The following is a 24,298-nucleotide window of genomic DNA, read 5'->3' as shown; positions in this document are numbered from 1 at the left end:
CCATCAAAGGCAAGTCATCGTTGATGTTATTAACTAGATCAATGCCTCAATTATCCTGTAGTCTCAGGAAATTAAATTTTACATACGAGACTCTTTCAGATAAAGGAAGTTTATTCTCTTAATTCCTGGGGTTTGTTTTACCCATTCTGGGTAGAACATTTTCTAAACGGCATCAAGTACCCCTTTCTCATTAAGCACGCAGTGGGGGGTCACCCTCAAGGCCCGCCCCCCAGTGCCATCCAGAAAGTGCTGCTGAACCTGTTCCCCCCCGGGGACCCGCTGCCCCCTTGCCCCTGGGCAGCAACACCCTCCGCGGACACCCCGCCTGCCTTCCTCCGCCCCTTCCCCTCCCGCACTCCTGCGTTCTGGTCCCCTCTCACTGCCTTTCTGATCGGCTGGCTGTTGGCCGAGGACTAACGGAATTTTCCCCAGGGAAAAAAGCAGCCAATCTTATTCAGCCACAAGTTGGACATAACTTGAAGCCAGTTTGCTTGAGGCGATGCTGGGGTGGCCCCACAGCCCTCTCCTGGGGCACAGTACAGGAAGCGGGTCTGCACTCAGACTGATGACTGTGCTGCTGTCACCACCGTAAAGGGCACTGAGGCAGCCGGCGGGCAGGCGGCGAGGGAGGGCTGCGCGGAGGGGCAGCGGGCTCCGCGGCCAGGGTGGAAACAGTCCTCCTCTCCCCTCTCGGAGCGCCTCCACGGCCCCTCCTCTGCCCGGCCCGGCTGGGGGATCCAGGCATAAAGCAGACCCTCAAGAGAGCAGACGGGGGTTCCCACCCTGGCAGAACAGTGGCCTCGTGCAGGGAGCAGGGGCTCCTGTGACAGGGCTTGCACACCTCCCCTCCCTGGCACCAGACCTTCGCCAGGACAAGAAGGCACCCTCGGGATCACCTTTTAACCCCTTCTCAGGCCTGCACACAGGTGCACAGGGACCCCATCATCTCTTCACAGATGGAGAAACTGAGGCTCAGGAGGGCAGAGGCCCGTGATCTCATGTCCCCAGGGGAACTTTTGTAGATGTGCCAGAGGAAACACGTTCAAGAATGTTAATGGTTTGGGCCGCCTGGTGGCACAGCGGTTAAGTGCGCACACACTTTCTGCTTCTCTGCAGCCCAGGATTCGCAGGTTCGGATCCCGGATGCGGACATGGCACCGTTTGGCACACGTCCCACATACAAAGTAGAGGAAGATGGGCATGGACATTAGCTCAGGGCCAGTCTTCCTCAGCAAAACAAACAAACAAACAAACAAACAAAAAACCAGAGAGAGAGAGAGAGAGAGAGAGAGAGAGAGAGAGAGAGAGGAGGACTGGCAGTAGTTAGCTCAGGGGTAATCTTCCTCCAAAAAAAAAAAAAAAGGAATGTTAATGGCTCTCTTAGGAACAGCAAGACCACGGGAGCAACCCCAGTGGCCTAGAACAGCTGGATGAATCACTCAGTCACTCAACGGAATACTAAGATTCCACACAAAGGAATGTCACGGAACAGGGAAGACAAACAAGCTGCGGCTACACAGCTCAACATTATGTCACATAAGGTGAAGTGACAGAAGCAAGTCCCAGCCTTGACACACCAGGATACCTCGCTCATAAAAGTCAAGAAACAAGGAAAATAAAACAATTTGGGTTTAGGCAAATATTATACGCAACAAAGCCATTTGAAACATCAACCTGTGAACAATGATTACATCCCAGGGGAAAAGCACCATCACAGACATTCGGGGGAGTTTGAGGAGCGGCTGTGCACTGGCTGAAGGGAGCTGTGAAGCTGCCCGGTGGCTAGTGGGCGAGGCCATGCTGAAACATTTAGGCTGAAGAGTCAAGATGTCTTGCAATTTACCGCAAATGGGGAAGGAGAGAGAACGGAATAAACGGGGCGGGGCGTGTGGGGGGACAGAGGGGAACATGGCAAATGTTAAGAATCAACAAATCCAACGATGAGATATACAAGCAGTCATTATAGTATTCTTCCATTTTTTTCTGCAGTTTTAAAATTTTAGAGGAAAAAACCCATGAGAATGACACACAGAAAGTTGGGGATATTTGTTCTGGGGAGAGAGGGGGGCAGGGTGAGGGGGCACATGGGGGTCACGCTGCAGGACTGTTCTCATTCTTATACGGGTGCTGGGTTCATGGGCACTCAGTGTAGTGTCTACAAACAAGTAAACAAACGAGGGATACGAATGAAAGAATAAAGATAAACGAACACTAAATGCAATGTGGGATCCGGGAACATAAAAAAGGCATTATGGAAAACTGATGAAATCTTTTTCTTTTTTCCTTTTTTTTGAGGAAGACTGGCCCTGAGCTAACATCTGTGCCCATGTTCCTCTATTTTGTATGTGGGATGTGGCCACAGCATGGCTTGACAAGTGATGTGTAGGTCTGTGTCTGGGATCCAAACCCGTGAACGCTGGGCCACTGAAGCAGAGCACGCCGAACTTAAACCGCTACGCCACCGGGCCGGCCCCACAAAAACTGATGGAATCTTAATGTAAAGTCTGTAGTCTGGCAAATTGCGCGCACTCATTAATGTTAATTTCTTGGTTCTGACAAATGTACCACGCTTATGCTGACCCTACGGGGGGCAAAGCCTGCATTTGGGAATTCTATACTATCCTTGCAACTGTTTGGAAGTTAAAGATTATTTCAAAATGAAAAGTTCTATCCATCAATCAATTGATCTTTACATGCAGGGATCGGTGGCAGAGCGGGCCATGAACCCAGGACCAGGACTGATCTGAGCAGAGAGCTCCCCTGCCGAGGGGCGGGTGCGGGGGGGGGGGGGGGACAAGCAAGCCCTCTGCCTGAGGCCGTTCTGTGCCCCTCCAATCCAGCTCCCTTCTCAGGGGTGGGAGACAGGTGCTGGGTGGAGGTTGGGTGCTCCATGTTCCTCCCTGGACCCACTGTCTGATTCCTGCTGACCCACCACACACGAGGGGCTGGTCCAATGGTCAACAGGGGCTCTCTGGCTGGGGCCCCCTGGACAGGCTGCCAGGCCCTCTTTGCCCTCTCGGCTGCCAGACTGGGCTGCAAATCCCATGCCGCCTGACTTCATGCCCACTGGAGGCTGTGCACGGCCACTTACCCAGTGATGTCCTCTACTCCTCATGATAAGCCTGATCTCTAGGTGTTATGATCCCATTTCACAGATAAGGAAACCGAGGCTCGGAGGAGTCAAGTGTCTGCCCAAAGCCACCAAGGCCACATGGTCTGCAATCAGTGGCGCTAAAACTTGAATCCAGATCTGTGTAATCCTCAGGCTCTGCTTTCTGCCTGAGAACAGCCCAGCACCTTCTCGGAGGGCTGTCTCACAAAGTGCCCTGCAGCCTGTGGCTCGAACTCGTGAGCCAGGCTGGGCAGAGCAACAGCAGGTTTTCCCCTGACGGCTGGCCCTGCCCCAGGGAAATCCTTCCTCTCCTCTCCTCCTGCCTCCTCCACAGTCCCAGCTACACAGCCGAGCAGGCCAGGGACAGCCCTGACCCCAGGCTGGCCGACCTCGAGGGAGAACTGCAGCCATGACTGGCCAGGCACAGAATGCCACGCATTCAGCACGCTGAGCTCCGCCTGGGCGAAGGTGGACAGACCGGGGCAGCAACCGCACAGGCCAGTGGAAAGGATGCGCACTCTGCTGCATCAGCTTGGGGGGGGGGGAGGTGGGGGCTGATTTCAAGGACACGATCCTCACGGTTGTACAACCGCAGCAGCCAACAGCCAGCTCCATGAGAACAGACGCCCCTGTGGGCTGAGACTGGCGTCTATGCTCATCCGTCTGTTCACGACGACAGCCCAGCACCCACAACGATGCGTGACACATGGTGGTGCTAAATAAATGTTTGTTAGAGAAAGCAGGCTCTCACATGCCAGGCACCATTCTCAGATGTTTGCACGGATTCCTTTATTTAATCCTTCCGACAACCTATGAGGCTGGTCCTGTGCATGTTTCCATTTTACAGACGAGGAAACTGAGGCACAGAGAGAAAGTGACCTACTCCAGGTTAACAGAGAGTAAGTGGGGAGCCGGGACTTACCCCAGACTTCTAACCACCTCGCGGTGCAGCCTCTCTGTCCTGGCTGCGAGGACAGCGGGAGAGTGTCTGAAACCCAGGCTTTCATCCTGCTGACTGCTCATCAAGAGGTCTCAAGTTAAGACTAGAGCTACCATATGATCCAGCCATTCCACTGCTGGGTATTCATCCAAAGAACTTGAAAACACAAATGCATAGATACCTGCACCCCTATGTTCACTGCAGCCTTATTCACGATAGCCAAGACTCGGAAGCAACCCAGGTGCCCATCAAGGGATGAAAGGATAAAGAAGATGTGGTATATACACACAATGGAATATGACTCGGCCATAAGAAATGATGAGATCCGGCCATTTGTGGCAACATGGATGGTCCTTGAGGGTATTATGCTAAGTGAAATAAGTCAGAGAAGAAAGTCAAATACTGTATGATCTCACTCATAAGTAGAAGATAAAAACAATGACAAACAAACACAGACAAACAGACTGGATTGGTGGTTACCAGAGGGGAAGGGGGAGTAAGGAGGGGGGAAAGGGGTGATGAGGCACATGTGTGTGGGGATGGATTGGCACGAGTCTTTGGGTGGTGAACATGGTGTAATCCACACAGTAATCAAGATACAATGATGTATACCTGAAATTTATCTAATGTTATAAACCACTGTTACTGCAATAAAAAATTTAAAAAAAATAAAAAGGAAGCCAGTACAGTAAAAAACAAAACAAAATCCCTTGTGTGCACATGGAGGGGGCAAGCGGCTCTTGCTCCTACCCCTCCACGATGCGGGCCCTCCTCCCGCCTCTGCACCTGCAACCCCCAAACCCACGCTTCCACCGGCCTCAAGCACCTGACTCTGCACGTCCCCGAATGGCCTCTCCAACCTGCCACTCCTCCCTGGGCTTCTTGTGGGTCGCCGGCCGCACACTCTCACACGGGTGCTCAGGACAGCAACCCTGGCTGCCTCCAACCCTGCAGCAGGCTGAGTAGCAGCCCCAAAGCTGTCCTCATCCTAATGCCGGAGCCTGCAACTGTGTTTCTCTATAGGGCAGAAGGGACGGCTGGTGTGATGGAGTCACAGATCTTGAGATGAGGAGATCATCCTGGACTATTTAGATGGGCCCTAAACGTAAGGCATCCTTGTAAGGAGGAGGCAGATGGACAAAAGCAGCAGAAGGTGAGCGATGCACTTTGAACGCGAATGGGACCCAGTCGAGGAATGTGGGCGGCCTCTAGAAGCTGGAAAAGACAAGGAAATGGATTCCCCGAGAGCTGGGGGGGGAGGGGCGCGCCTGGCTGACACCCTGACTTTGGCCCTGTGAGGCTCATTTCAGACTTCCTACCTCTAAGACTTCAAAGGGATAAATCTGTGCTGCTTTAAGACGCCGACGTTGGGGTAATTTGTTACAGCAGCCACAGGACTAGCACAAACGCCCTGCGCCCCCTCGCTCCATCCACAAACCCAGGCGGTGACCGCGATGGGCCACTTTCCCATCCAAGATGCATCCTGCAGGTGCAGCCCACAGCCCACGTCACTGCGGCAACACCTCTCCCCGCCTCCCCAAATGCATCCTCTCTTCTAAACAGTCCCTCGTTTAAAGCCTACTGAGGGCTCTTGGTTGTTCACGAGCCAAGTGCATCCTTCTTCCCCTGGTAAACAGGATCCTCCGCTGGTCCGATGCTTCGCGTTTTCGCCCAGCTCCTGTGCTCTCGTCCTGCTCTGCCATTCCCCGTCCCCACGCGAGAGGCCATGAGGAACTCGCTCAGTTTCATGCACAGACGATGGAAACTTGGGGCTCCCCCACCTCAGGGAGCATGGAGGGGCGGCCTTCTCCCCCTGCCCCACCTTGTGTGGCATCTCTAATTCTGCATACGGGGTCACACCTAGGACATGCCACGCCCAAGCCTGGGTCCTGCTGAGAAGCCGTCACTGCTCAGAGCCTGACCCCAGTGTCCCCATGGGACACTCAGCCAGGTCCCTGGGTTGTGGGATCTTCATGGCCATGAGGGGCAAGGGGCTCTCCCCAGGGAAAAAAGGGAGTTTCCCACTGAGCTCTAGGACACCACCCAGTCCTGGGTGCCTGCTGCCTCACCCGCTCCTCACCCTCCTGAGCCATGAGAGCTGAGGGCACCAGAGCTCCAGCGGCCTGACCTGACCCCCTGCTGCTGACCTTCTGCTTTACGGCTTTAAATACCAATGAGACGCTCCCGACTCCCAAACCAAACCTCAGGCCTGGACCGTACCCCTCAGCCCCCGACCTGAGCACGGAACCGCTACAGATGGCACCCCAGACTTAACACGTCACACACGGAGTGCCTGCCACACCACCCCTCCCCAGCCGGCTCCTCGCACATCTTCCGTCTCAGCCGCTGGCACCGCTGTCCTTCGAGAAGCTCATCAAGATCCCTGAGGTCAGACGGGCCTCCTCTCTCCCTCTCATAGCACACCCCAGCAGGTTCCTCTGGTTTTAGCTCCAAAAGTCCTGGAGCCAATGACCTCCCCCAACTGCCACCACCAGGCCTCAGCTGGCTCTCCCTGCTTCCACCCAGCAGCCAGAGGGATCCTCTTAAATCCCAAACTGGAGTCTGTCTCTCCTCTGCTCGGAAGCCTGCACTGGCTCCCAGCTTACTCGGAGCAAAAGTCCACATTCTTATCCAGCCCCAAATAATCTTCCTTCTTTCCTCATTTCCACCTCATCTCCTACCACTTCCCCCCTCCTTCCTCCAACACCCAGGCAGGCGACCCCAGGGCCTTTGCGGATGCTGTTCTCTCAGCTCACAGGGCCCTTCCCGAGCCTCCTGGCTCACTACCGCCCCCTTCAAGCACTTTACTCAAAGGCCCTCCCTGGCCTCCACCCATCTAATGCTGCAACCCCTAAAAAAGAACACAGCCCCTCCTAGCTGCTTCCTTGCTCCTCCTTAGCTCTCCCCCCTAATACGTTGTATACCTGGCAGTGTGTATTCTCTGCACCTGCACCAGCGGGTACGTGCTGTGAGGAGGGTTCTTCATCGGTCTCGGTCAGAAGCCCAGCACCCCGCCCAGTGCCTGGCCCCACAGACACCCTGGAACGGTCCCCGGGGAAGGAACTGTGCCCGAGCTCCCGAAGGCCCAAAGGGCCCGCCCCGTCCCCACGCCTGGGGGCTCCAGAGGGCTGGGGCTGTGGTCCCAGGCCTACATCCCACTGTGGGGACCCTGGGTCACCAGACCCCCCCCAGGAGGCATGAGAGAGGGAGTCCTCCCAGGCAACCACATGTGCTGGGCCCCCCGCGCCCCCGCCCCCACTGTGGCTCTGGGACACGGCTCAGCCAGCACCAGCGGGGGCTTCTGGTCAGCCCGTGGAGCCCGGCGACCCCCATGCTGATCTCACTCCAGCCTAAATAAAGGCATTGGTTGTTCCCGTCAGCCTGGGTGGTCCCAGCTGGGGAAACAGTTTCAGTGGAGCTTTCTGGAATGTTGCAGAGGAATCTGAAGCCCCCATCGCTCCTTTCTGGGGCCTGTGAGCCCCCCATCTAACAACCACTGGGAAACCTGAGCCCATCCCCCACCTGGCAGGGCTGGGGGCCGCCGACCAACCCAGGGGCAGGACGGGGCTGCCCTGAGCCAGCGGAGCCCCCCAGGCAGGGAGGGGGCAGCCCCAACGTCACAGGGTGCCATCGCGCCTGGAAGAAAGGAGGCAGCAGGCCAACCCCGGCCGGCAGACGGTCTGCCCACCAGGCCTCCAGGCCCTGCCCTGCAGATGCCAGCTCTTCCCGGGAAGGCAGAGGGAGATCATGACTGGAGCCTAATTAACAGAGAAAAGCAGAGATAATTGAGTGGAGAAACATGTGGCTGGCGCTGGAATTGTGATATCTTTAGAAACCTGAGCAAGGATGGTTTTATTTTGAGCTCTCAAGAGCATGACAGAGCTGGGAGGGTGGAGGGCGGTGGGGAAGGCCGAGAGAGGGAGGCAGGGACCGAAGGGTTGAGCCAGTGTGCGGCTGGGAACGAGAACACGACACTCAGGTCCTGGGCGGTGGGAGGGGGAGGGCAGGGGGACCACGGAGGGCGGGCGGCTCTGCTCCATGCGACCTCGAGGCTGAGAGATGGCAGTTAACTTACCAAGATCACAGACAGTCAGTTAACTTATCCAAGATCACACAGCTCGGAAGTGGTGGAATTGAGGGGCAGAAGGGGACCTGACCCCGTGACACCCTCTGCTGAGGTCAACCTCACGCTGGCATCTCAGGTCCCCTTTTCCGGGAAGCCCGGTTCGCACAGAGGGATCGGAGCCCTCTGCTTGGCAGGCCCTTCCTCCACGGCAGAGCTTCTCAAACCGGGCCTCAGACAGCGCCGGGGTGCAAAGGGAATGAGGCCGAATTTCCTATTTTCCTTAGCAGAATGTACTTTAACATAGTTTCACAAATTAAAACCCAAGTGGAGACTTTGTGGAGTGGACGATGTGAGGATGCCCTAGATAAAGCTGGGGCCCCACAAGAACTTGGGCCCTGGCTCCAGCCGCGGGGACATCAGTGCAAGTCCACGCCACAAAGCCACGCCCTCCACACTCCAGCCTAGTGGCCTCTCCGCCTCGCTACCTCAGCATGAGACAGGCCCTTCGTTCCTCCCCTCTTTGCCTAGGCTGTGTGCCCCAGGACACCCCTGGTGTGGGACGTTTCCCATTTTACAGGTAGGGAAACTGAGGCCCAGGCAAACCTGACTTGCTGGAGTTGGACAGGAAGCCAGCAGCCCTGCTGCATCCCAGTGTGGAGGGGCCTGGCTACGCCTCGGGGGTACATGGAGAACCAAAGGAGAGGAAGCTGGCCTGGGTCCCCGGAGAGCCCTGGGTCGCCCAGAAGGGGCCAGGGCAGGGCAGCTGGGTCTGTAACTCGGGGTGACCATTTGGTTCCCAAACGTGCGAGGAGCAAGGGAGCCGCCTGGGGGCACCCCGCCCCCCACGCCCTCCCTAGTTCTCAGGGGCCGGGCTCCGGGCAGGCAGGCACAGACAGGCACCACAGAGGTGGCTCTGGCAGGGACCGTCCTCCCGCCCTCTCCTGTAGCCTGCCCCGTGGAAGGGGCCTCTCAACCTCTGCTCAAATCCCTTCAGTGACAGGAAATCCACCACCTTCCAAGTCTTTTCTTTTTTTTAAACCACCGCTATTTGAGAAGTTCTAGAATGTTCTCTATTTCCTTGATCCCTCTGGTGTTGCCCAGAGGACTCTGCACACAGCTGCCCGATTCAGCTCTTCTTGCCCACAAATTCCTCTACCTCCTTTCCTCGGGCTCAGCCTCCCTCTATTCCTTCAAGGTCCCCTGGAGGTCAGTGTGTGCGTCCCCAGGCTGCCCTGGCCCCTCTGCTAGCTCCTGAGCGGTGGCGGCAGCTGCCACCTTCACATGACACTGCGACCCTGCCGGCTCTAAGCACCACCAGAGTCCCGCTGACTGCACATTTGCCCCTGGAGCTCTCACAGGCCTGCAGATCTAGCCTTGGGGATGAGCACCACGGTCACCCTTTCAGAACCTTCCGCCCTCTCTCCCTCCTCACACTCCTAACTCCACCCACCTCTGGGTCCCACAGCCCCACGGCCTGGTGTCACTGCCCCAGTTTTGCCTCCTGCAATCCCCCTGTGGTGGCTGAGAGCCTGGTTACCATGGCAATCACAAGACAGTGCAAACCCGAGCCCACCATTTTGTTGACTGAAAAAACTTCCAATGTCACAAGACAAAGCTGGAGTCATAGCGTGCAGGTCAAGGCCTCTTCTAAGCCAGGCCTCACTCTTTTGTCACCCCCCCCCCACCGCCCCCCTCCCAAGGCTGGGGCTGGCTGGGGCCCCGTGCCACGTAACTCCGCCTCTCTGAGCCTCAGTGTGCTCAGCTGCAAAATGGGAACGACAGCAGTGTCTCCCTCACGGGCCTGTCTCGAGGACTCAAGGCTTGCTGTGACACAGGGTCCATAGTGCTGTGGGCAAAGGTGGGATGTGGTCACTTCACGGCTCCCTACCTTTCCCGAGGCTGCCACTCAGTCTGGAATTCCTCCATCCCCTTCTCCGCCTGGGGGACGTCAGCCCCAGAGCTCTCCCTGACCCCAGAGCGGGTGGCCTGCCCGTGGGAGCTGGTTCTCCCCGGGGTGGGGGGAGCAGAGGGCCGGGTCCTTCCTGCAGGTGGCGCTGACCTCGCACGGCAGCTGCGGCTCAGGAGACCAACACCGCTCCGTCACGTTTCCTGGGGATCAGCCTGCGTGCGACACGCCGCTGGCCGTTTGTACCTCGACCTCCTCTCCTCCCTCTGGCCACGTCCACACCTCTGGTCATCAGCATCATGGCCCCTCCACGGTGTCCACATCACGCATGCTTCTCTGACTGTCCCTTCCCATCTTTCCAGCCCTCCCTCTGGGACCCTGACGCCAACAACCCCTCATCCCCATCGGGGCGCACAGTCCCCGGGGTCCCCTTCCCCGTCCCTCTCCGAGGAGCCGGCAGAGGGGCTCGCACACAAGCTCTCAGCCCCCTTCTCCCGCCCCACTGGCCCCCACCCCCCGGCTGCATCACTCATTTCTCTGAAGTCATGCTGTCCCCTCCTGATCCCACTACACCCTGCAGCTCCCACCCGGCTCTCCTCCTGCCCCTGCAGGGTCACCCGCCCCTGGGAGTTCCACGTCTCTTCTCTCTCCCTCCTAAGCCCACCAGTCCACCCAGGTCCCCAGCCCTCCCCGAAACCGTCTCAACTACTCCACTCCCGGACCTGTGGGTCGCACTGTCGCACGCTCCCGTCTCAGGTCCCCTGGACGTGACCTCGCAGCAGCATTTGGGCCCAGGAGTCACTCTCCTTCAAGTTTCTCACTTGGCTTCTGGAACACCATGCCCTCTGGGGGGGCCAGCTGTCTCACATCTCTCCAGTGCCTCAGTGCCGGAGGGCCCGTCCCGTTGTCCACACTCACAGCCGCTGTGACCCAGCTTCATGACTTAAACGCAGAACAGCCCCCAGCTGCACGTCTCCAGCGGGACCCTCCCTGAACTCTACATCAGCCCGTCCTGCCTGTCCACTTGGGTATCAAACTTGCCCATGAGTCAGATGCTGCCCCATTCGCCTCCAGCTGCTCATGGCAGATCTTTTCCTCACACCCCACATCCACTATATCAGCAATCCTGCTGGCCCTACGTACAAAATATATCCAGAGCCCCAGGCCTTTGCACTGACTGGCTCCTCCCCCGGATGCTCCAACTGGCATTTCTACATGGCTCATACCCTCACCTTGTTCAGGCCTTATCTCTTGGTGCAGCCTGTCTAAAGCTGTTCTCCCGACAGGCAGTCCTGTTTCTGTTGTATTTGTCTCCATGGCACTTGTCACCATCGAATATACTATTTATTCTTCATCTGTCTCTCTCACTAGAATATAAGCACCACGAGGGTACAGATTTTGGTCTATTTTGTAGTCTCAGATCTTGCTTGGCATAAAGCAGGCACTCAACAAATTTTTTTGGTACAGATAGATGAATCTGAAGGATTAATTGCGAGCCTAAAGGGTTACAGACAGGACCAATATTATAGATGCTGGTAGCCAGAAGGGGGAAGCAAAGAGCCATCCAGTGTAGATGAAAGATGAGGGGGAGGAGAGAACGTGCATATGCTGTGTGACCTCTAGCAAGTTCCTTAACCTCTCTGAGCCTCAGTTTTCTACTGTAAGACTAGTTACTGGGGGAGATCACATGTGCTCAGATGGGAAGGCTTTGTAATTGGCAAATCATAAGCATGATGAGTATGTTACGTGTCCACGGTGTGAGGAGTTACCCAAATGTCCCCAATGGGGGACAGGGCAATTACGTAATCATGATGCAGCCAGACGAGGGACTATTATAAAGTGCTTTTAAAGACATGGGAAAATGCTTTTGTTTTAAGTGTATGTATAAATTTATAGAAAGAACAACAGATGTAAAATTAATAAGCTTGGGGAAAAATCTGGAAGAAATGTATCATCGTAAAAAGGAACAGCCATCTGGGGAATGAGATTTCTAAATTTCCTAAATTTATTTTTTCCTAAATTTCCACCACAGGCATGGGACCTGTGGCCCTGTGGCATCTGTTCCCGAGCCGGGCGCCTGGGGCTGCGAGGGCAGACTCCTGGGAGGTGTCCTCAGGCACCAGCCTCTCCGCCCTGTGGCCAGGCTCCCAGCTTACGTCAGCACTGCCCAGGCAGGTGGGAGAGGTGGGAGCAGCCCAGGCTGGGGAAAGGAGCGACACTGGTGTGCACCCCTCCCAGCACCCACTCGCTTGGGCCCTGGGGTCAGGCCTGGCTTACCTCGGCCCCTTGCGGGAAGAGCTGGAGCTCACTGGGCACCCCAGCCCCCAACCAGGCCCTCCAGAAGCACGCCCATCCCTTGGGGATCCTGTGACGCCCGGGCCCACAGTGCCCCCCGCTGAGGCCTGAAGTCCCCCACCGACCTCCAAGGCTCGGTCCAAGTCCCCTTCCTCTCCAGCCCAGCACCTGCCCGGCGCTCAGCATGGGCAGGAAGCGCCACTAGAACCAGTGGGGAAACTGAGGCCCTGGGGGCAGATGAGCTGTACCCTGTTGGGACAACACCAGAAGCCTCCTAGGGTCATCTCTTTTGACCCAGAACAAAACTAGCCCAGCAGTGGCCATGCCCCGCCGCACTCCGGCGGCCACAGCTCCAGGAAGCATTAGGAGAGCCGCAGACTAGAAAAGCGGCCTATCTTCAAAGCATCCATCCCTTCTCTAGAATTCCTTCTCAGGACAGTGCTGTCAGAAAAGCTTCAGTAAGTGACCCAGGAAATCTCAGTGCCATCCTGCACAGGGTCTCTCCCCTCCACGGAAGGCCCCTCCGGCCTAAGCCTCACGCCCAAGGCCCTCTCCCCAGCACCCCCTCCTGGTGGCGCCGCCTCCCCTGGGCAGGGGTCCGCTCACGCTCAAACCCTCTGAGTGTGAAAGTGGCAGCAGGGGTGGGCTTCCTAGATGGTTCCAGACCCCGGGGTCCTCCATGGGCAGGAACAAGGGGCATCTCTCCAACTACCAGAGAGGATGGATGTCCGTGGGTACCAATGGCACACACGACATTCAAAACTTGATGGGTCCCCGCTCTAACTTCTTGGCACTGTGAATGCTTCTGGAACTAGGCCACACGCTCAGGAAAAAGGAGATCCTACAAGGACTCAGATTAAGGTTCTGCCACTGTGTATGGGGCTTTTGGGAGGAATCTAGTTCAATTTCAGAAGAACAAAAAAGAAAATTCACATGTCTCACTTACACTTTTGAGTTTGCAGACTAACGCATATTCCACATTTTTAGAAGAGGGTGAGAGAAAAAAGAAAAGTCTCTGGAAGTTTCCACTGTGCCCAGGATAAGGCCTGCCTCTTTGGCCTAACACGCCGCACCCCCTGAGCCTGGCACCTCCTGGCCGCGCTGACTCCATCATCCCCCACTGGTGCCCCAGCCACGTCCCCGGGACACCGCCCTGTGCCTTCCCTAGGCTGTGCCCTGCGTCAACACCACACATAGTTCTGCTCACCATCAGTCACCAGCTCAACGTCACCTCCTCCAGGAAGCCTTCCTAAGCCCCAGGGATAACAATAACAACCGCCAGCCCCACTGTGAAACACCTTACAAAGGAAAGTTGGTAAAGGAAGACTTTACAGACCTCTCGCCCAAGCGTCAGGACGATGCCTGGGCGCAGCAGGGGGAACAGCCCTCCAAGCTCACCCCCTCCACCCACCGTGCATCTAGTTCAGGCCACGCGGAGGACAGGCATGCCTCTCTCCACCTGACAGAGGAGGGACACGAAACCACATGCCCAGCCATACAGCTGGTTAGAGGGGCAGGGATTTGGACCCGGTCCGTCTGGCACCAGTGGTGCTTTCCCACGGCCCACATGCTTCCTCGGTCCCGCGATCCCAAAGTAGCTCGCAGCCGCTCCACCACACGGCCAGGGCACCCGCCTCCCGCACGGCCCACTGCCCTCCAGACCTGGGGCCGGGCTGCAGCAGGCCTCCGCGAGCGCCCGCCGGAGGGCTTGGGAGCAGCCTCTCTGGGGCGGGAGCAGCCCTCGACAGCCTCTGTGAAGCCTTGGAGGCTCCTGGGAGCCTGGACACCTTCCCAGCCCAGTCTGACAAGTGGCTGAGGAGGCGTGGCGCCAGCCTGCCAACCCACTGCTCGGGCCCCTCCAGGCGGACACCGGGCCCAGGTGCCAATGCCCAGAAAGGCGCTGCAGCTCTCTCCCGAGGGCTGTGGCCAGGGCCGCTTCCCCGTCGCCTCTTCCAGGCAGCCTGCCACCCTCTCCACACCGTGTGGGTAGAGAAAGCACTTCCACAGGTGCATGCTGCACAAAGGAGCCAATGGGAAGGCCGATGGGCAGGCAGGTGGGTGGACGGCTCAGAGATGGTGGGCAGGAGGTCCCCATGGGGCAACGGCTGAGATTCGAGAAGCTGTTCACACAGCAAGACGGGACGCCAGCTCCCTAGGCCGGAGGGCGAGCCCCAGTTGGTGGAGGAGGTCACGTCCCGAGGGGCCCAGGAGCCCTGCGGTCTGCGTGAGGCCTGCTGCCCCCTGCCCCAGGGCTCCTCCCCGAAGCCTGGCACTCCACCGTCTGGCGCAGGCTCCACAGTACAGCAGCCACCCGCCATCGGGGGCCCCTGGCCAAGCGCAGGGAGCCGGGTGCTGGAGCCACAAGTTCCTTCGCTACAGGTGGGGCATCCCGGCAAGGCACTGAGCTTCCCTTGCTTCAGTTTCTTCATCCATAAAAAGGGGACAGAAAAAGATGACAGCGCTGCACGCTGAACTGCCAGCCCGGCACACATGAAGTGTCATGAACGGCTCTTCCTCTTCTGCTTTCCAATCTCATTAAAAACGTGCGTGCCCCTCGAGCACGGTATCTTCAGGCCTCCACAGGACCCTTCCTTCCGGAAAGGAGGGGTAGGCAGCGGAAGGGAGGGTGCAGAGGGGAGGCTGACAAACCCCCTCCTGCGTCTCTGCTCTCCCTCAGCAAAGGGGGCCCGGCCAGGCAGTGGAGGGAAGCTGACTTGGTGGCACTCAGCACCGATGTCTATCAGCCTGGAGATGGAAGCCAGCGGGCCTGAAACCATGGATGGGGCCTGGGGCCTCTGCCACGGGGCAGGTGAGCGGACCACAGACTGCCCACCATGGTCCTAGACCAAGGCTGGTCGACAGAGGGCCGAGACGGTCCAGGGACCATGGGGGCACCAGGAAGGTGTGTGTCCTGGTTTCTGTGGCCGATGAGAAGGGAGCTGTGCTGTCCACAGGCCTGGGATGGCCATTCCTCTCCCGCCAGGCCCCACTGTCCCCAGCTGGCTTCCTGCGGAGGGACTCACCTCCGATGTGGCCGTCCCAATGGCGCAGCCCCCGGTTCCACCCCGCCACGGGTGTGCGAGAGGGATCTGGAGCCGCACGGCCAGAGCTCCACAGCACGGGCCTTGAGGCCTCGGGGCCACCTGCTGCCGTGTGACGCAGGCACATCGCTGACACTCCAAGCCTCTCCTTCCCCTGCAGGTCGCCCTTGCACCTACCTCACAGGTCTGCGGAGTAAATGAGATGCCCCCTGTGTGTTCATCGCTGTGACCCGGGGTCTAAAACACCGCATGCCGAGGCAGAGCCTTGGCAACACGTGCAGGACCCCAGACGACATGGCCGGCGCAGCATCTGACACCTGGGCATCTCCGGGCACAGTCCCACTGGGCTGCCATGGCCACCGTCTCCGCCTCACTGACATCTGCTCGCTCCCACACTGCTGAGAGCTCTGGAAAACCACCTCTGGGTGGCCTTGGACCCCTGCTGCTCACCCACCAAGCATGTCCCTCTCCCCCGGTCTTCCCTGAGGCCCAAGGGAGCTGCCCATCACTCCACTCCCATGAATTCTGTCCCCTCCAGTGTGATGGCCTCTCGCCCCTTCTCCAGAAGCCCAGCAAGCCAGGCCTGGGCACAGGGAGTGAGCAGCTCCAGGGAGCAGGGTGCGTGGCCCTGAGGCGGGGGGGGAGGGACGTCACCGTGGCTGTGACATCAGATTCCTGTCCTGCAGGTCCCCTCTGTTCCGGGCACGGCCGCTTGCCCGCTCCCAGAACATGGGCACGGCCTCCCCAAGGGCAGGGCTGGCTGGCCTCCTGGGGCGGGGTGGCCGGGCGCCCTGTCTCTCTACACACAGGCTCTAGGTCAGCAGGTCAGTGTGTGCAGCTTCCTCCTGGGAGGCCCGGAACACTCACAAGGTGGCTGTGTCGCCCCCGCAGGGACAGCTCTGCTCATTCAGGGTGGGGAGGGCCAGGACTCAGCCGTGGAGGAGACGCAGGGGGATGGATGCCTCGAACAGGGGTCAGGAGGCACACTTACCATCTAAGGGCGGTAAGCCACATCTTACCACCAAGCTCGCGGTCTCCACACAGACGCCCTACCCTCTGAGACTAGGAACCCACCCGCCATCAACCTCATCCACTCAGCGAGGTCAATAAGGCCCCTTAGGTCAGGAGCAGTCGGGGCTGGGTCCCCCAAGCCCCGGCTGAGTGAAGTTTAACCGTCGCCAGTGCCATCCCATCCCCGTCACTGTCCGGGTTCCCGCCTCGCCTTCCTCCTCCCATGTGGACAGGAGCCAGGTGAGCGGCAGGGCAGAAGGGCAACCTGGCTCCCGCTCCAGGGCCCAGACCCGGGGTCCCACGGGGAGCTCAGCTCCAGCCTCAGGCACCAGCACTGTGGCCGGCCCCCCATGCCAAGTGGTCCCCCCACAACAGGCGCCTCTTACCAGGCTTTGGGATGAGTCCTTGGAAGGGCCTGGAAGAGAAAGAGAGACGGAAGTGTCGGTGGGGGGCGGGGGGCCTGGGAGCTCATGAGAACTGTCTACCGCCTCAGAATCGGCATTTTAACAAGATGCTCGGTGATTCACGTGCACAGGCGGGACACTGTGACTGTGGCAGGAAGGTGACAGGGTGTCCTGCTAGCTCTGCCCGGGCTGGCTCTGCAAGCTTGGGCAAACCACTTGTCTGGTGTCCCCCCTCCGAAGTGGACGAGTGCCTCTCCTGGGGGCTATGGGCAAGAAGGGCCCACGAGGGCCGCCTTGCTGCGGCGGCTGAGGTTGGGGGTGGGTCTCACCTCTGTGGGGCTCCCCGCAGCCCGGCTGGCCTGCAGCCCCCCGGGATGGTGCTGGGAGAGCTGTCTGTCCAGCAGGGAGGGCAGGACCCCAGCAGCACCGGCCGGAGGGAAAGGCCAAGGTCCCCTGAAGCAAGCCCGCCCACACTGGTCTTGCCTTCTCCCTCCCCCGGGGTACCTGGTGACCGTGAACTTGATCTTGTCGGCCACCGCAAGGATCCTCTCCAGGTTCTGGGAGCCGAAGGTGCAGGGCTTTCGGAACGGGATGCCCGGGGGCAGCCCCTCGATGATCACTGAGCCGGGGTTGCTCTTGATCCGCTTGTAGGGGACCTGCACCGGGTACTTGATGCCCAAGGCTTCCCCTGTGGACGAGAGGGACAGAGGAAGTGCTGTCAGGAGCCAGAGGCGATGCCGGCGTGTGGGTGTGACGATGCTCCGCGCACGAATGGGACAGGTCACGCACACAGGGGTGTGAGAAAGCTGTCGTGTGGCACGTGGAAGGGCGCGGCCGGTGGAGGATTGGGAGTCAGGGGGTGTGTGGTGCAGGGCCAGGGCCGGGCGGAGAAGTGGGCGGGGCAGGTGTGGCCACAGCTTCTGGGGAGAGGACAGCAGCTGAGGCTGCTCAGCCTCACAGCCTGGGGACCGAGAGCCCGTCTCAAGGATGGCCCTTTGGAGGCACAGCCGGCCCTGCCTGCTCAGGACGGGCTGGCTGGGGGGCAGACTGCACCGGGAGCAGGGAGCCGGTGGAGGCCAGCCAGGGGCGGCTCAGACCCCGGGCCCTCCTCCTGCGTTGGGCGCTGGCCTCATTCCTGGCACCAACCCCCTGTGGAGGGCTGGGCCTGCCCACCCCAGCGACTGCACTCGCTCTCACAAGTGGCCTGGGAGCAGTCCCGGGGAGGGGTGGCTGCTGCTGCCCCATCCTCAGCCGGGGCCATCCCTGAGGCTCCCCCCTGTGGTCCCTGCCCGTGGGGGCAAGGACCCCATGTAGGCACTGCAGCCCTGGATGCTGTGAGGCTGGCATGAGCATCCATGGCTCCCCGAGGCTCAGATGGGTCCACCCCTGGAGCCCCTCCTGGACCAAGGGAGGGAGCTCACAGCACCCCCCAACCCAGGGCTTGTTGAGAGACCCACCCCAGGGTGGCAGGATGCTTCCTATGATGACACATTGCAGAAATCTCCACACGTCTCAGCCCTGGGAGGAAAAGCTCGACTTTTTCTGTGCAATAAACTAATGTTTTCTCATGGACACTGGGAATGGCATAACTGACCTCCCTCCCCTTTTGCTCTGGCTCCCAGGAAACTCAGAGCCTGATTTGTGCCCTGCATCTAGCAAGGACAGAATTTCTGTGTCTTCCTGCTACCCCCGGCTTCTTGCCATGGCTCCAGCCTGTCTGTTTTTTCTACAATTGAGATAGAATTCACATACCATAAAATTTACCATTTTGAAGTGTATCCAGCGGTTTTTAGTACACTCATGAGGCTGTGAGATCACCACTATGTAACTACAGAATATCTTCATCGTTGCAAAGAGAAACCCCATGCCCTGTGCAGTCACCCCCATGCCCTGGCAACCACTAATCCACCTTCTGTCTCCATGGATATCCAGCCCGTCTTTAATTCCTTATCCTGACTTTGCTGCTGACAAGTTCATATGCCATTGCAAAGAGATCCTTTTTGAAATGAAAAAAAAATCAGACAGAAAGGAAAATTGACCCCCACAATCAATGAGAACCCTGTCGTCTCTGCCTCTTCACCTCTCGCCTCCAGAACGGCTCTTGCTACCATGACCGATGGCTGCCATGTTGCCAAATCCAGTAGCCAATTGTAGTTCTTTCGGCAAAACGCGACATGGATGACAACTCCCCCCACCCCAGCCCTCTCCTCGGCGTCCATCTTCCTGGGTTCCCCTCCTTGATTTGCCCTCTAAACGCCAGGCTCCTTGGCCCTCAGTTTGTAGCCCCAGGAGAGCCGATGGGTCATCTCCACTTATCCCCCAAACTGACCATCCAAAATGGAGCTCACCATCTTCCCCCTCCTCCTTGGGGAGGACACTGCCCCTTCTTCCTGGCTGGCAGTTTCGGTGTCCACCTGTCTCGAGTGGCCCAGGGGCTCCACTCCCTCCTCCTCCCTTGTCACAGTGACAGGTCCAGGTAACCCCATGAGCATGTGGCGGTTCCCTGTCACAGGGACTGGGTAAGGAATGGACATATGACTCAGTGAGGATCAATGAAAACCAAGTGGTGGGCTCAGGGAATTCTGGGAAAGAAACGACCTGGCTCTCTTGGGAGCGCCTGTGGAAGAGCCAGCCCTCTCCCTTCCAGGAGGTGCAGGCGGGCTGTCTGGACTGCTGTGGCCATTCCGTCAGCAAGCAAGAAGCCAGCCTTAGGCAATGCTGAGACAGTGGAAAGATAACAAGGACATCTCTGAGCTGCTGGATCCAGCTGATCCTGAAGGCCACCCTACTGCTGGACTTCTCGTGTTACGAGCTATGGTTGATTATACAGTCCCAAGAAACCTGCACCAATATTTCTCTCATCCCACATGTTCCTCTCTTAACAGTGTACCATCAACACTCCCCCACAGAGAACTAGGACCTGTGTCCCCTCCCCTTGAGCCTGGGTGGCACTGTGTAACTGCGTCAACTAATAAAGTATGGCAGAGGTGATGCATGGCCTGAGGCTGGGTCATAAAGGGCAGCAGCTTCCACCTGGCTGGGAATCCAGCTACCTAGAGGCGCTGTGCTGGAAAGCGACGTGCAGAGATCACATGGGAGTCGAGCGAGATGCCTGAGGGGCCCAGCTGCTCCAGCACCAGCTGGTTCCCTGCCCGGGGGCCACACCTGCAAGTGAGGAAGCTGTCGGGATGGCCCGGCCTCAGTCACCTGACTGCAACCTGGGGAGAGACCCTGAGCGACAGCCACCCAGCTGAGCTGCCCCCGACTTCCGGACTCACTGACGCCCCAAGGGATAGCGAATGGTCACTGTCATTCCAGGCTGCTGTGTTTGGGGTGATCCTTCTGCAGTCCCAGTAACTGAATCAGGAGCCCATTCACCCCCTTACTGGTGAAGCCAGCTTGAGTTTGTTTTTGTTCCTCGAGACCAAAAAGCACCTTAACGGACCCTGGCTCATCTTCCTCAAGCTGGGACTCGCTCGGCCTGGCTGCCTCCTCTGCCTGGCCAGCGCAGCCCCAGGGACTCCAGCTGAGGCACATCTGCCCCCGGCTGCTTTTCTCCAGCACCGCCAGCATCTCTCTCGCCTGAACTACGGCTCCAGCCGTGGAGCTGGTCTCCCAGCGTCCCTCCCTGCCCTCCTGCAGCCTTTCATTGTCCTCACTGCAGCCAGGAAGACACTCTACCAGTACAGCTCCAGCCACTTCTGTCCTCCCAACAAAATACAAAGCAACATCACGGTTCCCTCCAAGGCCCTGGATGACTGGGCCTGCCTCCTGGCCAGCTCTACTGGGCTCCTCTTCTCCCCAGCCACTCTCATGCTTCAGCTTGCTGCCCCTTCTTAGAACAAGCCTCAGGGCCTTTGCACGTGCTATTACCTCAGCTACAATGCCTTTCCTTCCCACTCTGCTTGAGTAAGTCCTCACTCATCCTCCAGTTCTTTCTTCAGAGGCCTTCCCTGGCTCCCAATAAAGTAAATACCCAAATTGTTCTCTCGTGAGCAGCCTGATATTTTCCTGCATAATGGGACAATTCCTCACTGTTACTGGATTCTGTGTATAGCTGCTGAATCTGTGTCTCACGTCACAGGTCGACACGGCCCACGAGGGCAGGGTCTGTGTCTGTTATATTCACTACTGTCTCCCCGGTGCCTGGTGCATAATTAGTGCTCAGAAAGTATTTGTAAATGGATGAATGGTTTTCCCAGAGTGATCACGGCCAGACCTGGGAAGCTCCGGCCCCCGCCCTGCCGTCGTCCCTCCCCTGCGCCCAGGGCTCACCGTATTTCTTATTGAACAGGTCCTGGACCTGCTCCCTCAGCGTGTTGGCGATGTCGATCCGTGAGAGTCGGGCGTCGTAATTTTCTGCAAAGTGAAAAACAATTATGGATTTGAGCTGTTAAATTAAAAGGCACTTGGTGACTTTTAAGGAATACGATTTCCTAATTATAAGGAACTCCTTCTCTGGCAATTATCAGCTCCTCGGAGGGGGCCCCCAGAGTCCTTCAGAACCAATATCTTCACAGAGATGGGTTTTTCCAGAAGGACTCACACCGTTGCGACAACAGCAATGAGTCAGAAATTAAGTTAATTGTTGACATTTGAAAACTGCCAAACCAATAAATAAGCCCTGGAGGTGAGATCCACGGGAGAGGCAGGGGTCCCTGACAGTCGGTGGGGAGAGGGGCAGAGGGCACAGCTCAGCCAACGGGGCGGCCCCTCAAGGCAGAAGCTGGCCTGGCACCTCCCGGGGCCACTCCCTCACCCAAAGGGGCCTGAGAAGGAGCCCGTGTGCCAGCACCGCCCTGGGCCCCGGGCCCCTGACCCCGCGAGATTGCAGCCCGGCTCTGCTCCTGGGCAGAGAGTAGGAGCCAGGTGGGAGTGGATCTCTGGGTTGTTGGATGGAGGGAGTGAGGACCCTGGTCTGCTAAAAGGGCTGGGGATGAGGAGCCATGGGGTGAGGAGAGATATGAACTTCTCTCATGACAGAAAGTTCTAGAAAGGAGTGAGAGAGACTGGGCAGTGAGCAGCTGCCCCTCCAGGATTTGGGTCTTCTCTCTCTGGGTTCCCCCACTCCCAGGGCTGGCCCTTCCTGCCACTGGTCTCACTGACCCCACTTTCTCCTCAGAGCCACAGTGACCACCCAGGGCCACCTGGGGCACCCACCCGGATCACTCCCAGCCACATCCTGGAGCTGCCCCGGCAGGCATGGGGATGGCTGTTCTCAGCCATGGCCCCGCCACGGATGCCACACTTGATCTTGCCCAAAGGCCGAGAAGCAATACAATCCCCGTCCCTGATGGGAAGGCCGGAGGAGCCCCCTGGCTCTCGCCCGACCCCCGCCTGCTTGTTTCTCTGTTTCTCACGCCCAGTGGCCACTCAACACCTTCACTCAAGGCACCCCACTTCCCCGTCTCTCCCTGGGCTCCCTCCTCTGCCCCCTCCCAGCCGGCTGCAGTCCCCTCCTCCAGAGAGCCCTCCTGGCCCTTGGTGCCCTGTCCCTCCTCTGGCGCCAAGGCACGAAGGGCTCGGCGGGTGGCCAACACACGGTGGGCAGCTGGCTGGCTCTAGCGCCCTGGGCCCCACTGTCCCCACCCCAGCGCACCCCACGGAGCCCCTCCCTCAGAGCTGGCAGGCAACAACCCTGCCCCGGCTGCCAACCCCTCCCACCCCAGCCTGGCCCTCCAAACCCCAGCCAGGTCAAGGTCCTGGCACCGGGACAGCTGACCCCCTCCTGAGCTGCCACCTTACCTTGAAAGCCCTGCCTCTTCAGGCTCTCGTCCACAAGAGGGTCCCCGGAATCCCTCTCTGGGGGCGGGGGAGAGAAGCCACATGAGCAGGCAGCTCCTGGGACCCGGGGACAGAGGTGGCATCTGGTGGGGCAGACCCGACGGGAGGGTGGTGGGGGAGTCCTAGGGGAGGAGGGGACCAGGACCGAGGAAGCAGGAGGAGGGTGCTGGCACAGGCCTGGGACCCCCCAGTGCCCGCCCGTGACCCCGAGCAGGGTACCTTGGCTGTCCGTGACGGGCTCTTTGACTCCCTCGGTGAGCAGTTCGGGCCTGGAAAATACCACCAGCAGGGCTGTCACCAAGGTCGCTCCAGACTCCCTGGTCCTGCTCACCTGCCTCTCGGGGCCTCAGTCTACAAATCCATGCAATGGGCGGCCCCCCGCCCCCCATCCCCCCGCTCTGGACAGCCCAGGTCTGGGTCCCTGCCCCAGCTCCCAGCCCCGGGCAGCTGTCCTGCTGACCCAAATGGGAGATGTGGCGGCTGCGCTGGGCTCTGAGGATTCAGCCGGAGCAAGAGCAGCCCAGCCTGGTGCTGAGAGGCTGACACCCTCACCTGGGCTCCAGGACCCTGTATGTCTGCCACCGCCCAGGGCAGAGACGTGGTCCAGGGGGCTTCCCACAGAGGGGACTTGAAGTGTGGAAGCAGTCGGGGCTGACTGGGCGGCGAGGTCTCGGAGAGGCAGGCGGGGTCCAAGGCATCTGGCTGACACCAGAATCGGGGGCCCTGGGGACCCGGCCCAGCTCTGCAGGGACGTCTGTGTCTCCACAGACTCCACAAGGCCCTTCCCAGCACAGGTCACCCGCCCCCTGCCCTTGAGGCGGGACTGTTCCCATGGTCCCGTCCATGTCCCATCGGAGGGCGAGGAGACTGAGGCAGCTGGACGCTGAGTCACGTGCCCCAGGGCACATGGCCAGAGGAGGGGTTAGACCTGGGTGCCCCACCCCTCCCCACCCCCAGCCTCTCCAGCTGAGGGACCCCGCCCCCGGGCCTCTGTTTTCTCATCTGAAATGGGATAACCCTGCCCTGGCTCAAAGAGAGGGGAGGGGGCCCCCCAGATCCAAGTGTGCTAAGGCGACACAGGACGCTGGAAGTACTGAGACCCGGGAGTTGGGACCCTGTGCACCTCGACTGTCACAGGGGACTGTGGGAATGTCATTCCACTCCCTGGGCCTCAGTTTCCCCATAAGGAGAAGGGGAGAGGTGGCAATGGGGGCTCTAAATGCAGCCTGAGGCCTTTCAGCTCCTGAGATTGTGGGTAAGGGCAGGGCTGTGCCTCGTCCCTCCTCGGCCCTGGCCTTGGGAGCTCAGCCCTGTGCCAGGCGGCGGGCTGATGCCCAGAGCTCAGGCAGACCCATCCGCACACAGGAGCCCGGCCCAGCATCCCTTTCCTTCCGGAGATGTGAAGGAGGGGCTCTGCCACCTGCCCACCCCACCAAGCCTGTCAGCCTCCTCCGGCCAGCCTGACGCCACCAGTGCCCTCAGCCTGCCACAGACCCCAGACTCCCCCACCCGGACAGGCCTGCTCTAGCTGGACAAAGGCTGTGCCGAAAAGGGGCATTTAGAATCAGTGATGGGCGAGGAATTCTGTCTGTCCACGCCCCTGGTTCCTGGGAGAGAACCTCAAATCTTTGGAGTCTCTCCAGTGACAGGAGTGTCTTTGTTATTCACAGTGGGACCCTTGATCACACCTAAATTTATGCTAATAAGATGACTCATGATTCAGGAAGCCTCCAGCGAGT

At 58.9% G+C, this 24,298-nt stretch overlaps 1 protein-coding gene across 7 annotated transcripts in view; it reads right to left on the bottom strand.

Annotated features, from left to right (window-relative positions):
* GTF2IRD1 (GTF2I repeat domain containing 1) overlaps window positions 1-24,298 on the bottom strand; it is a 112,628-nt gene that overhangs the window by 11,921 nt on the left and 76,409 nt on the right. For 4 of the 7 annotated variants that reach the window (XM_046666601.1, XM_046666598.1, XM_046666600.1 and 1 more), the window contains 5 exons: window positions 22,779-22,828; window positions 22,521-22,577; window positions 21,051-21,134; window positions 17,280-17,463; window positions 16,758-16,786 (listed from right to left, as the gene is read on the bottom strand). In XM_046666601.1, coding sequence (XP_046522557.1) covers window positions 16,758-16,786; window positions 17,280-17,463; window positions 21,051-21,134; window positions 22,521-22,577; window positions 22,779-22,828 — 404 coding nt within the window. The other 3 variants (XM_046666605.1, XM_046666604.1, XM_046666602.1) reach the window with 3 other exon arrangements.

Source organism: Equus quagga, chromosome 7 (assembly GCF_021613505.1).
Source record: "Equus quagga isolate Etosha38 chromosome 7, UCLA_HA_Equagga_1.0, whole genome shotgun sequence".
Classification (NCBI taxonomy): domain Eukaryota; kingdom Metazoa; phylum Chordata; class Mammalia; order Perissodactyla; family Equidae; genus Equus; species Equus quagga.
This window is presented reverse-complemented; position numbering and strand designations above follow the sequence as displayed.